This window comes from Acipenser ruthenus, chromosome 35 (genome assembly GCF_902713425.1).
Source record: "Acipenser ruthenus chromosome 35, fAciRut3.2 maternal haplotype, whole genome shotgun sequence".
In the NCBI taxonomy this organism is placed as follows: Eukaryota; Metazoa; Chordata; class Actinopteri; order Acipenseriformes; family Acipenseridae; genus Acipenser; species Acipenser ruthenus.
Genome location: NC_081223.1, coordinates 10,100,586 through 10,126,038, shown reverse-complemented (window position 1 = coordinate 10,126,038; position 25,453 = coordinate 10,100,586). Strand labels below are relative to the sequence as shown.

Below are 25,453 nucleotides of genomic sequence, written 5' to 3'. Positions count from 1 at the left end.
GTTTATTTTTTTGTAAGTGTCGTGTTGGTCAGGCTCAGTGTTTATTTTTTTGTAAGCGTCGTGTTGGTCAGGCTCAGTGTTTATTTTTTGTAAGTGTCGTGTCGGTCAGGCTCAGTGTTTATTTTTTTGTAAGTGTTGTGTTGGTCAGGCTCAGTGTTTATTTTTTTGTAAGTGTTGTGTTGGTCAGGCTCAGTGTTTATTTTTTTGTAAAGTGTATTGTTTTCTTTCATGTGCTTGAAAGACATGTTTGCTTTTTACCTGCTCTCTTGTACAGTCCTCTCCACGATTGCTGTAAATATGGAATGTTTTCTTATTCCATCTTAAACCAGTTCCATTTTTTTTCCAGTACAGAAATCAAAAGCTTTAGTGTATCGTAACATATCGAAAAACTAATGATGCAGGACCTGCAGGAGAAAATTGCTTTCAAAAGTTTTAGATGGAAGCTTTGGATATATATATTTACTGATCACAGACATCTGTTGTTTACATTTTTATTAAGTCATTTTATTATTACAACATTTATCATATAAAAGATGCTTATATTAGCAGTTAATTTCTATTTTGCGTTGTAATATTGGTTATATTTGTAATCTCATTCACTTCTTGACAGTTAATAATAAAAAAAGTGTTTTAATAAATGTTAGATTTAGTGCATTTCATATACAAAAAACAGACAAAGAAAGGAATAGAATTAAACAGTGCATTATTTTTTGTTCATTGCCAGTGACATTACTGATTTGAGTCTCTGCTCTAACACAAATATAAGGGGGGTACTGAACTACATCCAGAACTGAAACAGCACATCTGAATAACACTCGCTTTAACTAGCAAAAGTTTGTCAAGTACAATTCTTGTTTTTTTGTTTTTTAAAGGAGGACTCACACTTCCGGTTTGAGAATACCAGCCTACCCACCAAAACTGGACATTGGATCAGGAAATGCCATGACCAAAAGCAATTAATGAACTAACTTGTGAGATTCCTGAACCTCAAATTTGACTTTTCGAATGAAACACTTGAAATGCAGCGATGTCTGGAATGTATTGTACATGGTTTGGTAGACTGGAGAAGGCAGTTTAGCAATCCCAGCTGCTGCAGTTGTACCAGACAGTTAACATTTGAATGTACCGCTAAGGTGGGTACAGTATGTGCTACTCATCATTTGGTACCCCTGTATTGGCGGTCATTTCTGAGATCAATTGTGTTCGATACAACAATGGACTAGATTCTCAAAGCTATTTATTCCAAATCGTCAGAATTATTTTTGTCTTAAAGCAAAAAAAAAACAAAAACAATTACAATTCTAAAACACAAATAAGAAACAACTTCAGACTGCTCACAAAATTGAATGTCCGAGTTAATAAATGTTTGATTTAGTAACGTTATTGAGTATACTTTTACTATATAAACAATTGCGCTAATGACATTTAGAAATAAATGGCTTTGAGACTCGAACCCGTCTTTTAAAAGGTACAACAAACAGGGTGTCCAGAATAAAATAATTTTCTCACCAATATATCATTCTTGGTATTTGGTTTCCAATTATTGTTTAGTTTCTGTTTTTCATTATTTGTATGTATAAAGTTAGCTAGGTTCATAGTAAAGACCATTACGAGATGCTTAAGCACAGTAAAGCTCAGAGAGGTGTGGTAAAACATATTTAAAAAACATGGCAAGCCATGGTAAACTATAGGAAAAGCCTAGTATTGCATGGGGAAACTGAAAAATGACCATGCAAATTAACCGTGATAAATGTATTATTAGTTTCATCTTCACCCGTGCAAGATCCCCTGCTGATAATTGCGTTGTGATGGGCTAGTTACGTTTATTGCTGCTGCTAATGAGAAGTCAACTAGCATGATTAACACAAAGATGCACCCTTTTTATTCTAAAGTAATTGAAGCAATTGTACGGCTGTTATTTTTTTCTTAGGCTGAATGGACACACAGCGTAAGGTTTTTATATTGTTCCCAGAAGTGTAACTCATCCGGGAAACTCCATGATCCACAAAGTTGATTGCTTATACTGACTGCATGAACAACGCAAGCTGGCACCTTGTAGAAAATCTGTTCAGCTATTGCAACATCATTTTTCTTCTCTTGTCCTTCCATTAACTGGTGTATCATCTCTTTGTTGATTGGCTCCGGGCAGGCACTGTAGGACACAACGACGTTTGTGACGCCATCAATTTCCAAAAATTCAAAGCGGCTTTTGCCAGTCAGGCAGTGATATTTTTTACCAATGATTTTACTTAATATACTTGTGGAATGGTTGTACACACGCACGGACCACATGACCCAGTCATATTTTTTCTTTAAGAAATCAAGTAAGTAGTCTGATAATTCCTGGTTAGTTTTGTCGTTCTTTTCTCTCAGCAGTTTGCGGATGTCAATTTTGGCCTGTCCTTCAAAGCTGCCGATGCAGTCATCTACAACAATTTTCATTCTGGTCTCAACTTCTCTCATCTTCTCGCGCCACTCTTTCACCAGCTCTTCTTCATCTTCGTTCTGAAGACCTGCGTATCCCATCAAAGCTATCAATCCGATACAGAAGAGCTGTTTAAGGCGAGCGCAGAAATCTTCCATGACACGACGGTTCTTCTCCTCGTAATTCAGGGCTATTTCAAGAATGGGTTCCGTAAACAATCCTGTGCCCATCACGGCATTGTAGAGGATTTCAAGATTTTGTTCCTTACCCGTTCTGCTGAAGAAGTCCAGGAACAGCTTCTTCTTGACCTCCTTGAACTTCGGTTTAGCGTTTAGGATGTCCATAAACTTCCGAAACTGGTTCGTCAGGTTTTCTTCAACTCCGAAGTATTGCTGGTCCATCCCGCTTTTCTTAATCTCATTGTTGATGCTGGTGATCTCTTCGGAAACCACGTCTAACTTGTCCCTGACTTTCTGGAACTGTTCCTTCATGTACTCTGCTTCGGTGCTTTCAACATTGTCTAGGGCGAGTTTCACAATCGGAGCGGCTATCTGGAAGATTGGGAATAACTCTCCCACTATGGTAGCAACGATTTCAGCTCCCTGGTCAAATATTTCCATAACTGTTTCAACCACTTCTTTTTTGTCTGCCACAATTTTCTGTAGCTTGGCTGCCATTTTGTCAAGAGGATTTCAAATAAAATGTTCTTGAAGTTACTAAAAGAAAAGGGGAGAAACACACATTAGAAATGAATGAAAACATTATCAACCAAAAACACAGAGGCAGCAATAGTGTTCATCAACATTTACATTTTTGTAGCTACATTTTCCATGGTAATATTATGCTTTCCCCAGTTTACTATGGATGGCCATGTTTTTTTAATGTTTTACCATACCTCTCTGAGCTCTCTGCTTACCTACCATCACTATGCTTTATTACATTTTGCCATGTTTTAACTATGGAAAACTTTTATAAGGGAAACTACATTATGTAGACAATAATTAACATACATCGTACCATGGTTTGGAATAGTCAATACATCTACAAGTCATTTAAATAGCAATGAAATTAGCTTTTTTTTATTTCTCCTTCTCACAGCCCTCTTAACCTTGGTCCAGCAATGCTCGATTGAATTCGGAGCCAGAGTTGAGAAGTTTGGACCAAGAATTAAAAATCAATATTCATTGCATCCAATAATAAAATTGATAGAGCATAGCAATTCTTAAGAGCGCCACTAAATCTATATTCATTTGTTTTAATCAAGTAACACAAAACAAATGAGGGGATTTAGATGATCACAATTATCAGAAAGGGCTGTTAACTGAAATGCAAAAGTGTGTATCCATGTAGTCCCCTCTAAACGTTTATCCAGGTAAATCTGCAGCGTCATTTGATTTTCCATGCTTACACTATTCGTTTGCCATGGTTTGCATTGTTTTTTTATCTTTGTGCTTTAGATGTCTTTGTCTGTGCTTTTCCAAACATTCACAAAGCTTTACTGCACTGTGCTATCCTGTTATCATGGTAAACATTTATAAGAGCACGTAGATATAATTGTCTTTATCTTAATAAACTGCATAATGTCCAGGTGACACATGAGGGTGGGAAGGTTTAGCAGGGTCAGCCATATGGCAAACAGAGCTGAAAATATTATAAAACCATAAAACGATTCAGGCAAATAAATGACTGGTAATACATAGCAAAGCAAAATTCTTGCTGAAAAGTAATCCAAAAGTTTCTTACAGCCCAGGCCTGTCTGTTCTGCTTTTTATCAGATATCCTTATCACTCAGGACAGCTGTGCCTCCACGTGAGCCTGTGTGGAGACAAAACTGAAATTAGTAGTTGGATGACTCAGCCGCCAACTTCCTTATGCATCTTAACCCCTCGGGAGTGTTGCGTAATTGTACTGCACACTGCCCCCCCCCAGAAAAGTAAAGTGTGAGAATTCATTTACTGGTGATAAAGCATGTGCACTAAAGAAAAGGCTAGCCTTGATGAGTTTGGAGTTAGGTGCCACAGCAGACTAGCCTTGATGAGTTTGGAGTTAGGTGCCACAGCAGGCTAGCCCTGATGAGTTTGGAGTTAGGTGCCACAGTAGACTAGCCTTGATGAGTTTGGAGTTAGGTGCCACAGTAGACTAGCCTTGATGAGTTTGGAGTTAGGTGCCACAGTAGACTAGCCTTGATGAGTTTGGAGTTAGGTGCCACAGCAGGCTAGCCTTGATGAGTTTGGAGTTTGGTGCCACAGCAGGCTAGCCCTGATGAGTTTGGAGTTAGGTGCCACAGCAGGCTAGCCTTGATGAGTTTGGAGTTAGGTGCCACAGCAGGCTAGCCCTGAAGAGTTTGGAGTTAGGTGCCACAGCAGGCTAGCCTTGATGAGTTTGGAGTTAGGTGCCACAGCAGGCTAGCCTTGATGAGTTTGGAGTTAGGTGCCACAGCAGGCTAGCCTTGATGAGTTTGGAGTTAGGTGCCACAGCAGGCTAGCCTTGATGAGTTTGGAGTTAGGTGCCACAGCAGGCTAGCCTTGATGAGTTTGGAGTTAGGTGCCACAGCAGGCTAGCCTTGATGAGTTTGGAGTTAGGTGCCACAGCAGGCTAGCCTTGATGAGTTTGGAGTTAGGTGCCACAGCAGGCTAGCCTTGTGCCACTGGAGTTCTGTGTTGGAATCGTTCTCATATCATTAAATGAGTTTGATGGTCTCAACTACACCCAGTCGACATAAAGACACTTCACAAAAAACATTCAAAGATCCCCCCATTATAAATTCACTTCCTGTAGAGCAAGTCAGGGGTGGGTGAACTGAATCTGGGAATCGGTGGAATCCACCATGAGAACCAACTGAGAACCGACTCACAATTTTAATTTGAAATAAAACAAAACCAAATGTATTTAAAATACATAGTTATTGCTTGAATCTTTCATGTGCTCTAAATTGACCAAAATTAACTGAAATTATTCCAGAAATGTTTGGTGATACACATCTGTAAATACCAGTATTCCTAAGTATTGTATGTTTTTTTTTAGGATAACAAACTTATGTGTTCATTGAAAAAAAAGGAAATTAAATGTCCTTATAGTTGTTTCATAATTTATATATCTGTATGATCAAAAACACTTTTCTTTAAAGTTATAGCAAAAACTCTCAGTTGATCTCAGACTCATATCGCTATTGAGGACTACCAGTATATAAATGTGTTTGTTTATTCAAATTATTGTACCTGATCTGAGAGTCATTCATATGGTTTTCCTGGTATGAAAATAACAGCAGCATATAAAGTACACATAAGCAAACAAAAAGTGCCAAACGCAGCATTTACACAAGCAGTTCACAAGTACAGAACTATTCCAGTGTTCCAGTGACGTGCTGGAGGTATGCAGCATGGCTTTAGATCCATTGTTCTTGTCACTAGCTGGTCTGTCAGTAATAAAAAGCAAAGAGCAAGGCATGCTGGGGTTTTTACATTGATCGTGGTGTCTAACTGTCACGTTAGCCAGTGACATCAAAGTTTTTACCAAGTGATAATTTCCCTCTTGATTTGAAAGGAACGCCTCCAGCTCTCCAGCAACGCCCATGAATTTTGAATGTGGGGTGAATAAGAATAACGCACACATGGAAGCTAGCAACTCCAGCACCATTATCAGCACATGAACACCAGATCCCTCTTGTTTCTCAAACACGAACCAAGTGTACTGAGTTAATTTCCTTTTGAAGTCTGAATGTAAGAGGAGCGACATGTACTGGGGTAAAGTGAGGCTTATTTGGAGAAGGTAAGAGCAACAGAAATTATATATGTATTTTGCACAGTTGATTGTTAAAGTGTAATGGTTTTAAGGGTTGCATGGGTTTAATGAACTAAAATGTGTTATATGCTTATAGGATAAGAGGGTCCTGTGATTTATAAGCTACTTACTGAGACTATTCAAGTTCATTGATACTGAGCAGTTTGTGTAAGGAGGGGCTTGTATACACTTGTACACACATCTTACTGTTGTTTTACAGACTTAGAATTAAGTGTTACTTAAAGAGTACGTTTTTCTGAAAAATATAGCGTTGCACGTCTCCATGTGTTGCTACAACTGTTTAAATAACGTACCTGTCATTTTTATTTTCATTGTTAACATTCTGACAACTTTTTATAACTTTAAAGTCTGTTTCAAAGCTCTTTTTTAAAATGTCTGCTCTAGTGCACTGATAGTGTAAGGATTATTGCCCACATTGTCAAACAGGTAACACAGCAATAGCACAGAAAGGCCAGAGCACTTTTTTTTTTTTTTAATTAGAGCACAAATCTTAACCTGTACCATATAACGGGCAGAGAATTTATTTTGTCTTTATTGGCGGTTTTGATTGGACTGTTAAATAATACTTCCACCAATCAGGGGGTTGCATACAGTGCTCGTAGCGATCCCGCCCTCTGGCAGACTGGTATGCAGAACAGGTTAGAGAAACGCAGGACGAGGGAAAGAATGTGTCAGATATCAAAGTGGGTATGAGAATGGCAGCGATGAAGCCAACATGCTTGAAAGCATTCAAAATAGACCGGACATTTCCATCAAAGGATTTAAAAAATCTGGAACTGATGATGCGATCAGAAACCCAGAAGCAGTGTAAATGACAGGTACGTTATTTAAACAGTTGTAGCAACACGTGGGAACGAATGACGCTATATTTTTCAGAACCCCGCTACTCTTTAAACACCCAGCTAACCCTGCTGTCAACCACAAAGTATTTGCTGAAGTATTATTAAGGTTTGAGGTTTCTTAATCATATTACTATCATGGTTTAAATGTTTTATTTTGAGGTTGTAGCACAGCGCAAATAGATGATTTTTATTTTGTATTCCTTCCTATTATTTTATTAATGTATGGAATTATTAATATTGTTTAAAACAGAACTGTAGTTTGACCTTAAAAACCAAACAACACAGTTGGCTTGGTCCTCATATGACGTGTATGACTAATTTATTTAACAGTGCCAGAAAGCCTCTTCACACACCAGGGGTGAAACTTAATTAACATGAAACATACAATATATGAGTGTAGTTTCAAGTTCCCTTTCTCCTCTGTGTTTTGGATGAAGGGATCAGCCAGAAATCGAATTCGGTTTTTATTTATGGATGAGTAAATTTAACTTCATTGTCATGGTCTCCCAAACTTCAAGTTTACAGTATAACCCAGACATACATTCTGAAACAGTAGTGGGAGTTAACGGCTATTTCAGCAAAAGTATTTTAGAATAAGCAAATAGTAAGAATAACAACAAATCAATACATCAACAGTAAATGTAATGTCTCTTGCCATACTAAACTTTAATTGATAAAACAACACTTGAACTACGCTGAAAAAGATAATAGTTATTTTAATCATCAAGGTATTTATATAGCAATTATATAGCGAACAAGACAGTACTACTTATGGCCAAAACTGTAAAGCAACTTCAGCACAAGACTGTCAGACAAGAAGTACAATAGTACATCATACAATAGTTTAAGATATTACTTTTACACTGTTGACTGTAATACACTATAAATTAAACTATGGCTGTTAAAACGTATGTCTGATTATTTTAGATGCAACACTGATCATTTTACTGTCTCGCTGTTTGTTTCCAAACATAGATAACAGGTCCTTCCGGGACAGCTTCTTTATTGCAGATGCTGCTGAAAGAAGACAGACACAACATCTGTATCTATTATATAAATAAAGACTAAAACGGGATTTGTTTTACAGGCCTGAAAACGTGAAGATAAACTCTTTCCTTTCCCATGTGAAACACTTTCTGTGCCCAGCATTGTATTGAAAAAGGGAGTTACCCTCGCCCCTGAATAACAAGTTGTTAATCAAAACCGACCCCTGACCTATCAATACCACAACACATTGCGCATGAGAAATCTTCAGCACACTAAGTCTTGGATTATGCTTCCCCCTTCAAACTTAAAAGTCCCTGAAGAGTTGTTTTAAAACCCAATAATATGTTCCATTAATAGTGAGTAAGACAAACTTGTATGAAACAACAGAAGATATTTGTAAAATCTGAATCTTAAAATGTGTGAAAGATGGCAAAGAAATAACTTCACACAAGTCCTACCTTTAGGAATATTCCACACAGTTCCTCTCTGAAGAATGCTGCAGATCTTTAGGCAGTGAAAACGTTCTGGTCCCTGGCAGGATCAAGTTTCTGTGCAGAAAGACACACTCTCTGTTAACCCAACCCCCTCTTTGCCATGCCACGTCACTGGAGCCGCCCACAGCTTCCTCCTCTCAGCAGATAAAGCAGGCCTGGAGGCCTTCCTCTTTTCAGAAAGCTGCAGTTTTATTCAGTGCTCACCACAGCACAGCTGTATTGTTTTGTTTTTTGAGGTTAATACTATTTTGAAAGCCCTCAATAACATGCGTGCATAAAACAGATAACCCTTTCTCAACTTCCACAGTGGTAAAGTTTGCGTAACGCTGGTAAATGTGTAGAAAAATGAATAGCTCTGCAAACTCTAAAGCAAGCAGAAAAACTTCATGCAAGCCTAGTCTTGGTCTTTTAGTTTCCATTGTCTGTGTTAGAATTTACTCAATGGCAATTTATTTATAAAGGCAGTATAGCAAGCATTTAAAAATGCACACTGCAGTGTTCCAAAGGTAACAGTCTAATTTACTATAAAAAATGCAATTATGCCTACGTTGAAAACATTTAACACAAACTAGCTTGTTCTACAAAACATAAAGCTTTTTAGGGAGTATTTACAGGCAAAATAAGACAACATCTGACAAAAACTCCATAAAGCATACTGCTTATTGTAGCTCATGTTAATGGTAATGCAATGTGATCATTGAATTATAATCTATTGTCAGGGTTCACATAACTGGTACACAGGCACGCAGGCGCACCAATAATTTTTTTTTTTAAAAAGCAGACTTCTATATTGTTTTTAAGACGCAAATGTGTACCGTCAGGACATTTTTCCGTCAGGAAAGCATTTTCATACTTGCCAACATTTGGAAACTGTTCAGCGGGACGCTTGTCTACGGGGGTGGGGATGGAGGTGGGGGTTCATATGCAAAAAACACTCATTATCATTTAATAGACACCCACCCCACCCCACCCCACCCCACCCCAACTCAACACAACACGACCATCATGACAGTAAAAACAGACATGATGAAGCGTTCTTACCTTTGTATAAGTTAGTGATCAGCAGATGTGTCAGCCACACGAAGAGCACAGCGTGTGGTTTTCACTAACTCTACTGTGCAGAATAAATGTTTTTTTTTCTATGGGTAAATATCGGGACTTTCTTCCTATGCATCGGACGTGGGACATTTCCTAGGAAATTGGGACTGCCCCGACCATATAGAGACTGTTGGCATGTATGCATTAATGTATTTAATTACTGTGTATTTACATAGTAGTTACTTAGTAAATACATGTGTGCTCACACATAATTACAATGTTAGTAAGCATAGTTACAATGTACTTAATGTGTAAATCTTTTTTCATGTGATATTGCTTATTTGAACAATACAGACAGATATGTAATCTAAGTAATTAGATAAAAATATCAAAAGGTTTTCTTGATCAAGATAACTCATTCAGGAACCAGAGTAAGTCGGCGCCTTCACTTCAAAGGAATCGGAACGAAAGGACAGAACTTGCCTGTTTTGAAAGCCCAGAGCTACTTCAGTCTTGTGTCTCTAAACCCAGTTCCGGAGGAGGGCCAGATACTCTACATCATCAAAAGCACATTCTCTGTCTGCTTAGATCACATGTATTTGTCTTTGGATTCAGTTCAATAAAAAATCTCTTTTCTACATAGACAGTATAAGCCATTTATCTTGATCTCCTGAAGTAAAGTACGCTATGCTATATCTATACTTCCATTACTGGTACATAATACACATTTTTATATATTGAAAAAAGTTTAGTGAAAATTGTTTTTTTTTATATACCTATTTATAAAGATAGTAATCCTTAGGGGCCTAACTGTAGCCAGTGTCATGCTGTTGAAAATGCTGTTCGGTCTCCTCACCAAACCACAGCAACCCCTGCTGGATTTCAGTGACATTCAGACTAGGCATTTCATACTGTGAAAACAATATTTCACAGTTTGACTTGCAAATAAAAGTGTTGTTGTGCAATATGTTTATTGTTCATCCAGTGTTTGACATGGAACTGTTGCTTAATTGTGTCTAACCACAATACCTGTGTCTTTTTAAACTTGTCAAACCAGTGAATCTAATCTATAGGTTTATGAACACAATAGTGTGGCTGCTGCTGGATTTAGTTTGACTATAAAAAGAGTACCTCCTCCTGTAACGCTGTAGTCTGGAGCCGTAGTTCAAAAATGGATTGTGCTCCATCTTCACAGAATTAAAGTGCATTATGGGGTCTAAGAGAGTCATGTCTGCTGTATAACCAGTTCTGTGAAGGGTCAGCTTCAGAGTGAGTCTAAAGTCAGGGGAGTGCAGGGGTATCCTGGCTGTGTGGAGTCGAGAGGGGGGCTCAGGGGAGCGTCCTGGCTGTGTGGAGTTGAGAAGGGGGATCAGGGGAGTGTCCTGGCTGTGTGGAGTCGAGAGGGGGGCTCAGGGGAGCGTCCTGGCTGTGTGGTCGAGAGGGGGGCTCAGGGGAGCGTCCTGGCTGTGTGGAGTCGAGAGGGGGGCTCAGGGGAGCGTCCTGGCTGTGTGGAGTCGAGAGGGGGGCTCAGGGGAGCGTCCTGGCTGTGTGGTCAAGATGGGGGCTCAGGGGAGTGTACGATCTAGTTCTCTTCCTTGTTCTCGCCTCGTTCTCCCTTTTTTCTTTCTCTGGCTCCTGTGGGCTTTTAATCTGTGTGTTCGGATACTCATTAGTTTCAGGTGTCGGTCCTCAATCAGTCTCTGGTTGCAGGGGCATGAATAAAAGACTCAAAAACCAAACACACATGTGCAAACAACAACGCAAATAATCAAAAGCAAATATTACCAACATTACTGGGAATAAAAAGACAGTTCTGGATGATTATATGTAAAACTAAAAATTGTATTTGATATATTCTATTATCTTCCTTATATGGACATAGTATATAGGTAGTTCTTGTGTTTTATAGATCCACAACTAAATTTGTGGGGTACATTTCAGGGCTGTGCAGAGTAACAAGTACAAATTAATATCCGTAACTAGCATGGCAATTATGAGTAATACATGGTGCTAACAAATAGTACATTTAATGTAATATATATTGCCATTATTTCATAGGTCTCAATTGTCCCATACGAATAATGCATACATTATGGTAAAGGTGAATTTCACCTTTTGTTAGTGAAGAATGTTTATCAAATGCTCCTTGCAGATACTTTAATGCTCCTCTTGAGGTCAACTTTATAAGATTGCATGAAGGAACTAAATCGACATTGAAACTGATTAATCGGAAAAGCAGTGATTGGTACTCAAGCCAATGTGTCTCGCTTCTGGGAGTTCTTTTAAAGAAAATAAATGGCAAACATTAATGTGTGGGGGTTGAATACTTATGCAAGCAAGATATTTCAGTTTTTTATTTTTCTTAAAAATAGTTCCCAACATAAAACCAATGTCACCTTACAATAATTGATTTTGAGTTTCAGTGTTTTAAAATAAAATATCAAACAGAACGAAATTTCAATGTAATTCAGTAATATGAGAGAATTGGTCAGGGGTCTGAATACTTTTGCAAGGCACTGTATATATATATATATATATATATATACACACACACACACACACCAGCGCCATCTCGTGCTCAACAGTGCATTGCATGTGATATAAATCTTGAAATTCCTGATCACAAGCTAGTGCGGGCTCTTTTATAAAGACAATGTGGATGTTTAGCATGTTAAATATGTTTATGGAAGGCAGCTAAACTGATTCTAAATTCTGGACACTTTGATACAAATTTATATTTGATACAACAGAGAGCCTACTGGTGCTAAATTATTAAATACCGCCCTTATCAAACCCACATTACATAAGAAAGAACATAAGAAAGTTTACAAACGAGAGGAGGCCATTCAGCCCATCTTGCTCGTTTGGTTGTTAGTAGCTTACTGATCCCAGAATCTCATCAAGCAGCTTCTTGAAGGATCCCAGGGTGTCAGCTTCAACAACATTACTAGGGAGTTGGTTCCAGACCCTCACAATTCACTGTGTAAAAAAGTGCCTCCTATTTTCTGTTCTGAATGCCCCTTTATCTAATCTCCATTTGTGACCCCTGGTCCTTATTTCTTTTTTCAGGTTGAAAATGTCCCCTGGGTCGACATTGTCAATACCTTTTAGAATTTTGAATGCTTGAATCAGATCACCACGTAGTCTTCTTTGTTCAAGACTGAACAGATTCAATTCTTTGAGCCTGTCTGCATACGACATGCCTTTTAAACCTGGGATAATTCTGGTCGCTTTTCTTTGCACTCTTTCTAGAGCAGCAATATCCTTTTTGTATTCCTCACATGATACTAACCTTCTCTTCTGTGTATGTGGTTGAGTGTGGGTGGGTCATTTGAGTAGTCCAGACCCAATGAGAAACTATCATCTATGGTTGCTAACGAATAGAAAATAAATAAATAAATAATATTAATAATAAACGAAACATGTCTTCTGGTGTCAGAATTGAATTTCGCTCGTGCTATATGAGGTACCCTGGCACTAGAATCTAGCTCCAAATTTGCACCCCAGTCCTTGACATCCCAATTGTTAGAACTGTCGGAGGAGGAGGAGGAGCTAGACAGCTTGGATGATCACCCCTAATTTTGGCGAGTACCAAACCATTTCTACTGGTACTCACACGAGAACCTAATTTTAAAAGTTATGTGAACCTGTCTAATGTCCATCCTAAAAGTTGAAATGACCATGATATTAGTTCACATTTAACAGTTATCTTTTTAATCAATAATAAACAGTTATTTATGAAGACTTTATCCACGGATACTGTAACTGTATCATATGCATATAATAGAAGACATATAGAGGACAGTTGTTGACCCAGTTGTTCCGGCACAGAGAGAGGGACGGGGGCTGCAGAGGGCTGTTCACTCAGGGTTCACTTCCGTCCTCTAGCATTGAACTCCAGACTGGCATACTGCACCTCCTCCCTCTCCTAACCAAGACATCATTCATTTATTAAATACACAACAACACTTCCCGTAATCAAAGAAACGATATGAGATCACAAAAGTCTACTGGAAGCCATAATAGTAGTACAGTATTTCATGTTAGATTTTGAAATGTCACATTTTTCAATTTGTGTCAGTATATGGAAAACTACAAAGTGGTATGTAATTCAAAATGTTAATGTGACATTATTCAGCAGGTTTCATTTGACTTTATGAAGCAAAATTAGTTAATTCTATAGGGTGATGAAAAACTTTTAGTCATGTATTTAGCTGTATGCACTGTATATAATGTATGTAAGCTGTATAGTAGGCCTATGGTATGAGATATCAAATTACAACGTGCCCTTTGTGATTAATAATAATAGTAATAATAGTAATAATAATAATAATAATAATAATAATAATAATGTACCAGTTCTCCTAATTTTGATTTGCTTGAGTGCCTTGCACCTGATTGCCTGTTTTCATTTTTATTTCCTATGAAAAGAAAAGAAAAAAGAAGATAATTTGAATACAAATATGAGGTCGGCACCACTTTATCAGGCTGCCTAGAAATATCCCGAATAAGCAGCTGTCCTGATTAAACGAGAGGCATTTGAGAGGACCTCAGGTCACGCTTATATTCATAATTTACAACATGCGCAAGTATTTTGACTGTTCTAAATAAAAAGAAAAAGAATGAAATCACATCACATTATGAATACATGTCAAATACATAATTTAAAATACAAGACAATGTTTTTTTTTAAATTCCGAAACAAAATTAATAACTGTTTTTTTTATTTCTAAATGACATTATAAAGAATGAAATCACATCTTATCACAAGGCGAGACGCCTCCAATGTTGACAGGCCAACACGTGCCGTTATCCCTTAAATATAAAACCAAGTAAATAATGATGTTACCTGAGCTGGTGTTTCTTCTACAGAAACACATTGCCGCTACGACAAGCACAGCAATTAGCAAAAGTGAAACCACGACTACATTCCCATAGAGAAGAGCGATGGAAGCTGCAGGGAACCCTGTAACAAACACATGACATTTCAGAAGCTTTTTTTTCCCTTATTATAATTTTTATTAATCTAAAACAGTGGCCTATCAACATACATCTATACTGAGATACAGTCTGTAATTAAAAACAATTTTGACTTCACTTCTTCCTCCACCCCCGCTGGTTCCTGGTACAGTTTACTGCATTTTATGTTCACTTTATAATAGCTTTTTATTTTACAAAAAAATAACAAAAACACGCCTGCAGCCCTACCTGTTTTGCTCACGCTTTTGCTCATATTGCGCCCGCTCTCTGTTTCCACTACACAGGTACACACGGTCCCGCTGCTCCAGACCTCGACCGGAATGGTGATCTGATTCCTGATAAAGTCCGGAGTGGACCCGGAATCAGTCAGTCCATGTCGAACACTCCCCAGTACGTTCCAGTGGACACGAGCCTCCTCGGCTACTCCAAACACCAGACACACTAAAGTAACAGAACCACTGGACTGGACTTCATCCTCAGAAGGCGATGAGATTACAATTGAAATGTCTTCAGGACTTTCTGGAGAGATAATAATATGTGTATGTGACACGAACGTTCGGACTATATTATATTCTGAAAATGAAGAGTGCACAGTTTAAAAAATACTTTATTAACTATTGATGTATTATTTATGAAAGAGTAAACATCTAGACCACTGGTTTCAACCTGGTTTTTAATCCCTTAAAAAGACAAACCTGCGGACCCCTGCCCCAACCATGTAGTTTCACCATCTTGTTCATAAACGGTTTCTTACATGTTTCAATCCTTTAATCAATAATTTTAAACACAATTATTGTTAATGGCGATGCTTAATTTACATCAACAGACACTGAATCAGAAAAAAGTAGTATGAAAACAGGCAGAATAAGGCTGTATTTTTTCATAGATATCATCAATCAATAATTATTTTTTAGAAAGTGCCCTTTTCAGATTGGCAGCTATGGAAACAAATTATATATAAAGGTAAGGAACCTAAGTGCATTGTGGCCTGCTTTAAAATAATGAATGAAAGGTTCTTGGGGTGATTAATATATTTATATATGGTTGTAATAAAGTAATCTTATAAAACATACAATAACCTACATAATATGATACTTATAACATATGTAATTAACATGTCTTATAAGATACTTTATTAATAGCTGTATAAATTGACCTTGACATTTTCACAAGATATTGTTATGAGTGGGCAAATGACATGATATATATGACATTATAAATACTGTTATAATCTTTTTATAACGTGTTATAGCAACACAAAAAATGGTAAAAGTGTATTATAGCAGTCTTATTTCTAATCATACTTTATAATGGTTAATAGCATAGCTAATAACATGTTTATAGATTGTTTATAACCACTTATAACGGATACCTAAACTAAAGTGTTACCAAAATATTAAGATCCCTCTTATTACCCAAGTTGTTTATTGGTAGATTTTAAAAAACATAAAAGTGTTTATGTTGTTCTTTTTTATATTTAACCTGAAAATAAAAATGGAAATACACAATCTTATTTACAAGGTTGTTCAGGGAGAAGTAGTCAGACTCATTCATACATGTCATTACACAGGGAGCTGCTTGTCCAACATTATAACCAGACGCTGCTCTGCCATTGTTTTCTATGGAGGTCAGGCTGCCGTTCTGGTATAACTCAATAACAGGGTAACAACACCTGCTCTGAAAGCACTCGATCCCTGCTCTAAGCAGTGAACTCTCTCAGTGGACTGCAACGTCTATTTCAGACTAACGGTAGGTAAATAACAGTCTATGTTTTGCTCTGGGAACACAGAGTGCTGTAATGTTGAGAAACACAATGATCTGAATCACAGGAAGGCTCATTTGAGTTCACAAAATTAAACCAAGAGATATTGTGGGAGAATAGAAGATTAATTAGTTTTGTACTTACTTACTATCAGCCTTGTTCCATTTCCATAATATACCATAATGTGGGAGCTAAACCCACAGTAGAATGTCCCAGAATCGTTCACCTGTACGCTAGTTAAGGTTAAAGAGCAGCTCTTCTTTGTCGGTGCATCAGCCTCACTTCCATGACTCCCATCAGGGGAGATGTTTGAATAAACAGCCAGTGCCGGGGCTCGGCTGGGCTGCACCTTGAGCCACAAAACAGAGTAGCAGTGCCCGGTCAGGTCTCCGATATCACACGTGAAGTGCACTGTGCTCCCGACCTCGGCTCTTACTACGGGCGGGTATTGGAATACTGGAGAAACTGTAATAATAATAATAATAATAATAATAATAATAATAATAATAATAATAATAATAACATAACAGTATTTCCCATGCCTTCAGAAACATTAAAGTAGCAACAGAAACAAACCTACATTAAAAGTAATATTCTAAAATGTGTTAATTGCACGATAACATCATTTTTTCTGTTTCGTTGCATTAGTAACAAAAAAGTGTGTGAGGGGAGCGTGTGAAAGCAGCCCGGAAGAAACACTAAGTGAATGTGAAACAGCTTGAAAACTATTCCATAGGATTCCTCCGTCTCTGTCTGTTGATTAAAAATGGAATGATATGCATTTTCATATTTTGTCTTGGTAATTCTTTTTAATGTGTAGACTATAGAGACGGGATAATCGCATGGTTTTCAAGGCACACTGATTTAGCGCCTCGTCCGAGAGGTTTTGTCTTGGACCGGCTTTCACCCACTCCAGTGCCTAACAGTCGTTACTCAGGCGATTAAAGCTAAATAGATTCACAGCCCCAAAAATTATTTAAAATAATTAATTAGCATTTATATCCTAATTACCAAGATTGTTACAAAACAAACAAGGTAACTCTATACCAAATAATAATAATAATAATAATAATAATAATAATAATAATAATTTACTAGCCTATTATTTTTCTTACGTTAAAAAAACACAAGAACTTATTATTTTAGTAGGAGCTAAAACATTTTGAGTGCTACGATTTCACTGTGTAGTGTATATGATTTCACTGTGCAGTGTATATGATTTCACTGTGTAGTGTATATGATTTCACTGTGCAGTGTGTATGATTTCACTGTGTAGTGTATATGATTTCACTGTGTAGTGTATATGATTTCACTGTGTAGTGTATATGATTTCACAGTTTAGTGTGTATGATTTCACTGTGTAGTGTATATGATTTCACTGTGCAGTGTATATGATTTCACTGTGTAGTGTATATGATTTCACTGTGTAGTGTATATGATTTCACTGTGCAGTGTATATGATTTCACTGTGCAGTGTATATGATTTCACTGTGTAGTGTATATGATTTCACTGTGCAGTGTATATGATTTCACTGTGTAGTGTGTATGATTTCACTGTGCAGTGTATATGATTTCACTGTGTAGTGTGTATGATTTCACGGTGTAGTGTGTATGATTTCACTGTGTATTAGAATTAGAATTACAACACATACTAAAGTCAAATGAGAACATGTAAACGCGTTTTTGACCCTGATAGCCTTCCATAGTAGTGTATGTGATTCCAGTATGTAGTGTATGAGGTTTCAAGACTTCACTATGTAGTGTATGAGATTTCAGTGTGTACCGATGCAATTTTAGTGTGTAGTGTATGAGGTGTCACTTTGAATTATGTCCCTAATGGAGCCTCATAGTTTACCGTAGAAAAATGCATTGCCAACTTAACGCTGCATATTGAAGCAGTGAGGTATGGTACAGCATATTTATAAAATGGTAAATCTACAGGATAACTATTAGAAAACTGCAAAATCACTGTGCAAATTTACTGTGGTGACTTTTAGTTTAAGGGAGCCTACATAAAACACGTGTTTGATAAGAACGAAAGCAAAAAGTGTTTTTCAAGGAGTGATTTCAACCACACACAAATATTAATTATAACTAAAAATGTATATATTTTTTAATTATGTATAACTGTTTTTTTTTTTTTTTTTTTGCTAAAAACACATTTCATAAATATTCAAATACAGCCATTTGTTAAAGAATGGAGAGAAAAAACACTGAACGATAGGGTCGATCTCCTGAAGATACAAATGAATGAAACATGAATTACTGTACACCTAGACAGATAAGATGACAAATGTCACATTAAAAAAAAAACGTTTTTGTATCTGAAAAATAACCAATGGTGTTTCAGTCCTGTGCTCTGAATTTCCAACAAACCCCATTTGATTCAGAAATTCGGCCATAAGGCGATGTCTACCAGTTTCCTACGACACCGTCACTGTTTTAACAAATATGTAAAGGCACAAGTTTATTAACAGCAAACGTCCTATGGTTTATTAAGTTTATGTCAGTAAAAATTAAAAATTAAAATAAAAAAAAACTTAGTGGTGGTGATTCGTTATTAAAAGTGTTTCCAGTTTATAATAAAATTGGGGTTTGTTATGTTGGGTTTACTGTGTAATATGGGTTTGCCTCCGTTTAGAAATCATAATTTAGAAGCAAATAAATAAATTAAAAATCAAATAAATAAATAGCGTACCTCGCAGTGCTCCGTGAGTCAAAAAGACAAGGAAGAGAGGAACGCGCAGGGTCTGCATGATGAAGACGGCAACGAGACAAACCGACAAACACGTTCTCCTCGAAGACTTAACACGCAGTGCAGGTCACCATGAGGTTTGTGGTGACAGACTCAAAGATTTACCAAATAGGTCAACCGACAATAGCTTGAATATCCTGGTTTAATGAAAGATAAGCACAACAAACCGGGTCATACCTTATCTTGACGTGACTATAGTTTTGTTTCTTTTTTTCAATTGACATGGTTAGTTTAGACGTGTTTTATATTTGATCATATAAATAATGTGCCTCTGTGTTCATATCAAAGGTAAACACACCTCACTTTACTGTTTATGCTAGCCTGTAGGTTGTAGATATAACAGTTCTGTTATCCCTGAGTAAATATATTAACAAGAAATATAAGATATCATGTGTGGTCCATTGGTTAAAGTCCAGGAGGTCCCCGGTTCAAATCCCACCTCTGCCACTGACTCACTGTGTGTGACCCTGAGCAAGTCACTTCACCTCCTTGTGCTCCATCCTGCGGATGAGATGTTAAATCAATGTCCTACTGGAAGTGACTCTGCATATAATTCACAGTTCACAATGTCAAACTGTGTGCCAGTTTTCGAGCTTTTGTCATCAAAGTCATTCTTACACATATCTGCTGGCCTATCACACTTAAAGGGTACACAAGGGCCTTTTTATTTCATTGTGTTACATGTTCCCAAGCTTGTGCGGGCTCTATTATAAAGACAGTGTGGTTGTTTAGCATGTTACATATGTTTATGGAAGGCAGCTAAACTCCACATTCTCCCTGACAGTTTAACACACATTAATGTTTAACATACCTTTGTATTTTAACATGTCTCTTTTATCTATCTATCTATCTATCTATCTATCTATCTATCTATCTATCTATCTATCTATCTATCTATCTATCTATATATATATATATATATATATATATATATATATATATATATATATATACACACACACACACACACACACACACACACACACACACACACACACACACAGTGGCCTAATTGACATTTAGAAAACCAGGCCAATTAGGTAAAACTGACAAACTTTCTTAAACTTGGTGGTTGAACGCATCCAGACTGAGACAAATATTTCCGCATGACCTTTTAAACACTGCGAAAACAGAAGTTGCAATATATGAATTAGGTCACTTTCTCAGGTATGTGAATAATATTGTTCGCTGTGCTTCGGAGTATGACTGCTTCTTTGCTTGACATTCAGACAACGAATTTTCCATTATAATATGTTGCAAATTGTTACACAGAATAAATTGCGTTGGAGTTATCATTTACAGTCAACCCCAATATCACAGGGAAGGCAAACAGTGATGAACTAAAACTGACACAAGGGGTTCAAGGGGTTCTGTTTAATTTATCGTTTGTAAAATTCCATCTAGGCATCTGTGCTAATTGTTCATATCATATACGCTTTGGAGACACAATATTTGTGTAATAAAATGACTGACACATTCTATGTTTCTTTGTAGTGTAAATAGAAAACATTAAACCAATCGGCATGATGTTTTATGACGTGGTTCTCATTCTCTTTCATTACACCATTTTCTGTGAATAAATGACCAAGCACCACAAGGGGTATGCATTAACTACAGTCTGAGCTACAGCACATCACACTGGCGTAATCTCCCACCTGTACTCAGCCTTCGTCGTTCATTTGTTTAAATCCTCATTAATGCACATTTTGACTCCATATGCTTTTGTTTGGACCATAGGCTCCGAATGTTGCTTTCCTGTTACATATATTTGTAGATGCATATTGTGTGGCTGTATACATTGTATGCTTAAGAACAGCTTGTCCAATCGTGATGTTTTTTTTTATATATTTAGCAGAAGTTATTGATGGTAGTATAATCTAGGGGTGTGCAGTCACACTTGCAGTTTTACATGCACACAGTAGATGTAGGATGTGGTACTTTTTCATAACTCAATAGATCTTATTTAACATGTATGCTATAAAGTATGCTTTACTAAAGGGAAAACAAATGCATAATGTATTACAGTTTTAAAAGCAGGCAGGTTTAATGAAAACACCATGTGTGTAATAGTGTACAACAGAGCTACCTGTGTAGGCAGCGGCAGGAGCAGGATAATCTGACATCGATCATTTACTGATTGCTTCATTTTTGATTTTCATCAATTTCTTACACTGTGCTGCATGTGAAGTTGTTTCAGTTAACTGGTTAATGTACACTCAGCTATGCAATGTGATGCCAGTTGTTTGGGGTAAATGGCTTGCTTACTAAATATCCTAAATCAAAGTGCAAAGTGGCTGTTGCTAACACACTAATTCCATAATATACCTGCCGTGGACTTCCACTCACAAAGGTATCAAATGCGCAGTTTTGAAGGAATGCTATAGCAAATGCGTACAGTATTGTTTATTGTAAACCCTGGTATCTGGTACTAAAATAAGTTATCTGTTTGGGAGCTTTGCTTTCAGATAGTGTTGCACTTCCTTGGTCATATCATCTGCAGGATGAAATTGTCCCCATCACTTAAGCAGCTCGTTTCTTGTCATTAACCAAGCGTGGAGTAGTGGTTAGGGCTCTGGACTCTTGACCGGAGGGTTGTGGGTTCAATCCCAGGTGGGGGACACTGCTGCTGTACCCTTGAGCAAGGTACTTTACCTAGATTGCTCCAGTAAAAACCCAACTGTATAAATGGGTAACTGTATGTAAAAATAATGTAATTTTATGTAAAAATCTTGTAACAATTGTAAGTCGCCCTGGATAAGGGCGTCTGCTAAGAAATAAATAATAACAACCAACCAGGTGCTTCCCTATTGACTGACATGATCTGACCCAGAAAACAGGTGCAATGACCTAGGAAGTGTAAGTGTTATTTATACTCAATTAACCCAAAACAAACTCCTTGCTCACTAAATATCTCGGCATTCCTCAAAAGTACAGGCTACACAGTGCAGGTTCCAACAAAACCAAGCTTCATGTATACAATCATTTCTTTTTTTTATTAAAGTGTTATTACTACAAGGTGATTACTCAACAATAGCAAAGACATTGAGGTTCTGTCTTACAATGACACAAAAGAGCAAGCAGAATGTGTGGAGTACAAATCAAAGGAAGATATGATGAGGTTGAGTAACACCCTGGGGAGACCCCACTGTGTTCAATTCTGGTTCCAGAAACACCAAAAGGTAATTGTGGCCATGGAGAGAGTCCGACACAGCACAACCAGACTCATCCCAGGGCTTCATGGAACGAGGCTGAAGAAACTGCATTTATTTATTTAGCTTAGAACAAAAAAGAATTCGGGGAGGCTTGATTGAAGTCTTTAAAATTGAGCTGGCAGAGTTAACCTACCCAATACTTGAAGAGCATCACAGAAACCATGATCCCAGTTGGAAACTGAGTGAAGACTTAGGATAGAAGGTAGTGGACACTTCTTTACACAGGGTGGTGGGGGTATGGATTGGGTTAACAAGTCATGATGTTGTTGATGCTGGATCATTGAGATCCTGTAGGACGACATTTTGAGATCAATAAGTTATTAGGATCCTGGCTTATTATTATTATTATTATTTATTTCTTAGCAGACGCCCTTATCCAGGGCGACTTACAATCGCAAGCAAATACAAATACAGCTTACCTAGCGTTGATGGGTTGAATGACCGCCTCTCGTTCGTTTTTTTTTTTTTTTTGACATTTAGCTATCTAACCTACAAATAAGTGCTTCCTACCTTACGTTCGAAGATTACTTTTACTCAGGTTATGTTTGTGGCCTCTCATTCTACTCTCTTTTCTGAAGTGGTGGCTTGGGTTAACTTTACATACACAGTGCCCTTTAGGATTTTTATAGATCAAGTCTTTCCCACTAAAACCTTGATTTTCTTAAACAAGAATTATTATACAAATTCACAATTTTATTTGTATACTGGACTTCTAGTAACACATATAACAGATAATGCATTTATCACATTTCTACAAGTATTTCCACAAAGTGTCTTTCTTGTCAGAATGTTTCACTTTACGTGCCTATGTGTCAGTGGCAGAACGGTGATGTCTGAGCTGCCTATTAAAATAGGACAGGTGTCACAGGAAATAAGTTAGCTGGGAAATAAGTTGACATTTGCCTTTTTGAGCCTTTCTACACATGTACTGTGTGTTAAATGAATCATTATTATTATTTATTTCTTAGCAGACGCCCTTATCCAGGGCGACTTACAATTGTTACAAGATATCACATTATTTTTACATACAATTACCCATTTATACAGTTGGGTTTTTACTGGAGCAATCTAGGTAAAGTACCTTGCTCAAGGGTACAAGCAGTGTCCCCCACCTGGAATTGAACCCATGACCCTCCGGTCAAGAGTCCAGAGTTCTAAACACTACTCCACACTGCTGCCCTATAAAAAATAATAAAACCTATAAATGTGTAAAAAAATGTTGCATCCAGATTATCTGATTCTGACTATATACTGTGTTGTAAATTTAACAAATGATAAGCGTAAAATACACATTAGTGCTTTTTACTGAACTTGCTGTTGGTTTCATGTAATAGGTACACTTTCCCTAATAAGTGTGCTGTGTTTTGTTTTAGTATGTCATTGTTGCAATCAACCTACTGTAAATAACATCTTGTTATTTCTTTGCAGAAACATCAATCTGGATTGTTGGGCACAGTTTCGTGCACTGGGGGGAACGCTGTGCCAGACAAACTGGACAGGCTGGACCTGCAGTTGCAAAACTCCTCTGTCCGCTGGTTCGGACGGAGGGGGCTTAGATGGCATTTTTTTTGTTTTGTTTTGTTTATGATTTATTTTTTAATTCCCCTTCTTCTAAACTTGATATCCTGGTGATTCACGCTGCAGGCAATGATTTGGGTAAATTGAAAAGTGTGGAATTAGTGAGGAAAAAGAAAAAATACTTAACAAATGGAGATTAGATGAAGGGGCATTCAGAACAGAAAATAGGAGGCACTTTTTTACACAGAGAATTGTGAGGGTCTGGAACCAACTCCCCAGTAATGTTGTTGAAACTGACACCCTGGGATCTTTCAAGAAGCTGCTTGATGAGATTCTGGGATCAATAAGCTACTAACAACCAAACGAGCAAGATGGGCCGAATGGCTTCCTCTCATTTGTAAACTTTCTTATGTTCTTATGAATGACACTGGTATTGATATAGTCCTAAAAAAACCTCCAGCATGGAATTAAACCACACCTTCTGTAAATATATTCTTCCCTTCCCCTACACACCCTCACACTGTTGTTTTTACTGCATATTTTGAATTGTGTAGATGTATTGTGTATATTGTTTTGTTTTAATAAAAGTGTATTTTTAAATATCTTTGTCATTGAGAAATGTATGGTATGCAATGAATGCTGTATGGTATCTTTATATTATATTCATAATATCTTTATATTTCATTCATGAGATCTGGTGTAAAACATAATAATCAAAACGAATCAGATAACGTTAAGAGCAAGTTGTGAGCTTACATAAACACTTATTAAATACTTACTTGCTTACCCCACAGTATATGACATGTGCACGACATTTCTGAAAGGAAATCCACATTTGGCAAGTAGTGTTTTTAACTATGCATAGACATAAATTATACCGACAAAATAATGTTTTTAAAATATTTATTTATGTTAAAAAAAAACAACTAAAATACAGCGAGTAATTTCCTGAAGATAAAATGTATTTATAATACAAACTAAATGTAAATATACATTATGATAAATGTCACCTTTTAAAACAAAAAAATTCTGTCTGCAATACACTTCGATAAATAAGATGACGGCATATTTAAACAAAAATTACTGTCTGCAATGCAATACCTGTTTTCGCTTCTCATAAAAATACAAATGGCATCCTGTCATTTTTGATGAATCTCCACAGAAAACCTTGCCTTTAAGTTCTAAGATTCACGCATGTGAAGAAAGGGCCAAAAAGCAAACACTAACTCATTTCCCAGCTAACTTATTTCCTGTGACAGCAGAACTGTGGTTCGCCGCGATCCGGCTCGACTATACCACTGCTGAGTTCTCTGAACCTTCCTGAGTGCAGCAATGTCTCTGTTATAATGACATCACCAAAACTGGACACAGTATTCTAGGTGGGGTCTAACTACAGCCTTGTATAATCAACATAATGAATGGCCTCATCACATTGGCAAGAACCTTTTAATGGTAAATCCACTTTAACCCCAAGATCCTTTTTTAAAGTCTTTGCTCCCAGAAGCACATGTTCAATGTCAATTGTGTACCTGAAGCACTGAAACAAGTTCAAAAGGTGTTTAAAAAATAATAAGAGGTATGAAGAAAAAACCATTAAAACTCAAATACACGTTTAACATCTTTCATATGGGAAAATGTC

At 37.1% G+C, this 25,453-nt stretch overlaps 2 protein-coding genes and 1 long non-coding RNA gene across 3 annotated transcripts; 1 reads left to right on the top strand and 2 right to left on the bottom strand.

Moving 5' to 3' along the window:
- Positions 1-477: 477 nt before the first annotated feature.
- LOC117965269 (protein rapunzel-like) lies at positions 478-8,638 on the bottom strand. Its single transcript, XM_034910297.2, has 3 exons — positions 8,514-8,638; positions 4,169-4,240; positions 478-3,141 (listed from the first exon to the last, which is right to left on the bottom strand). Exon 3 carries the CDS (start codon positions 3,100-3,102, stop codon positions 1,927-1,929), a length of 1,176 nt encoding a protein of 391 aa, XP_034766188.2. The 5' UTR covers positions 3,103-3,141; positions 4,169-4,240; positions 8,514-8,638; the 3' UTR covers positions 478-1,926.
- LOC131705247 (uncharacterized) lies at positions 5,913-24,408 on the top strand. The gene is made up of 3 exons (XR_009310263.1): positions 5,913-6,193; positions 14,852-16,229; positions 23,725-24,408. It is a non-coding gene; the product is annotated as an uncharacterized LOC131705247 (long non-coding RNA).
- LOC117970771 (immunoglobulin kappa light chain-like) lies at positions 13,312-19,161 on the bottom strand. Its single transcript, XM_034918553.2, has 6 exons — positions 19,028-19,161; positions 16,474-16,794; positions 14,796-15,086; positions 14,437-14,553; positions 13,944-14,008; positions 13,312-13,515 (listed from the first exon to the last, which is right to left on the bottom strand). The coding sequence occupies exons 1-6, from the start codon at positions 19,083-19,085 to the stop codon at positions 13,459-13,461; spliced, it is 909 nt and encodes a 302-aa protein (XP_034774444.2). The 5' UTR covers positions 19,086-19,161; the 3' UTR covers positions 13,312-13,458.
- Positions 24,409-25,453: the final 1,045 nt, after the last annotated feature.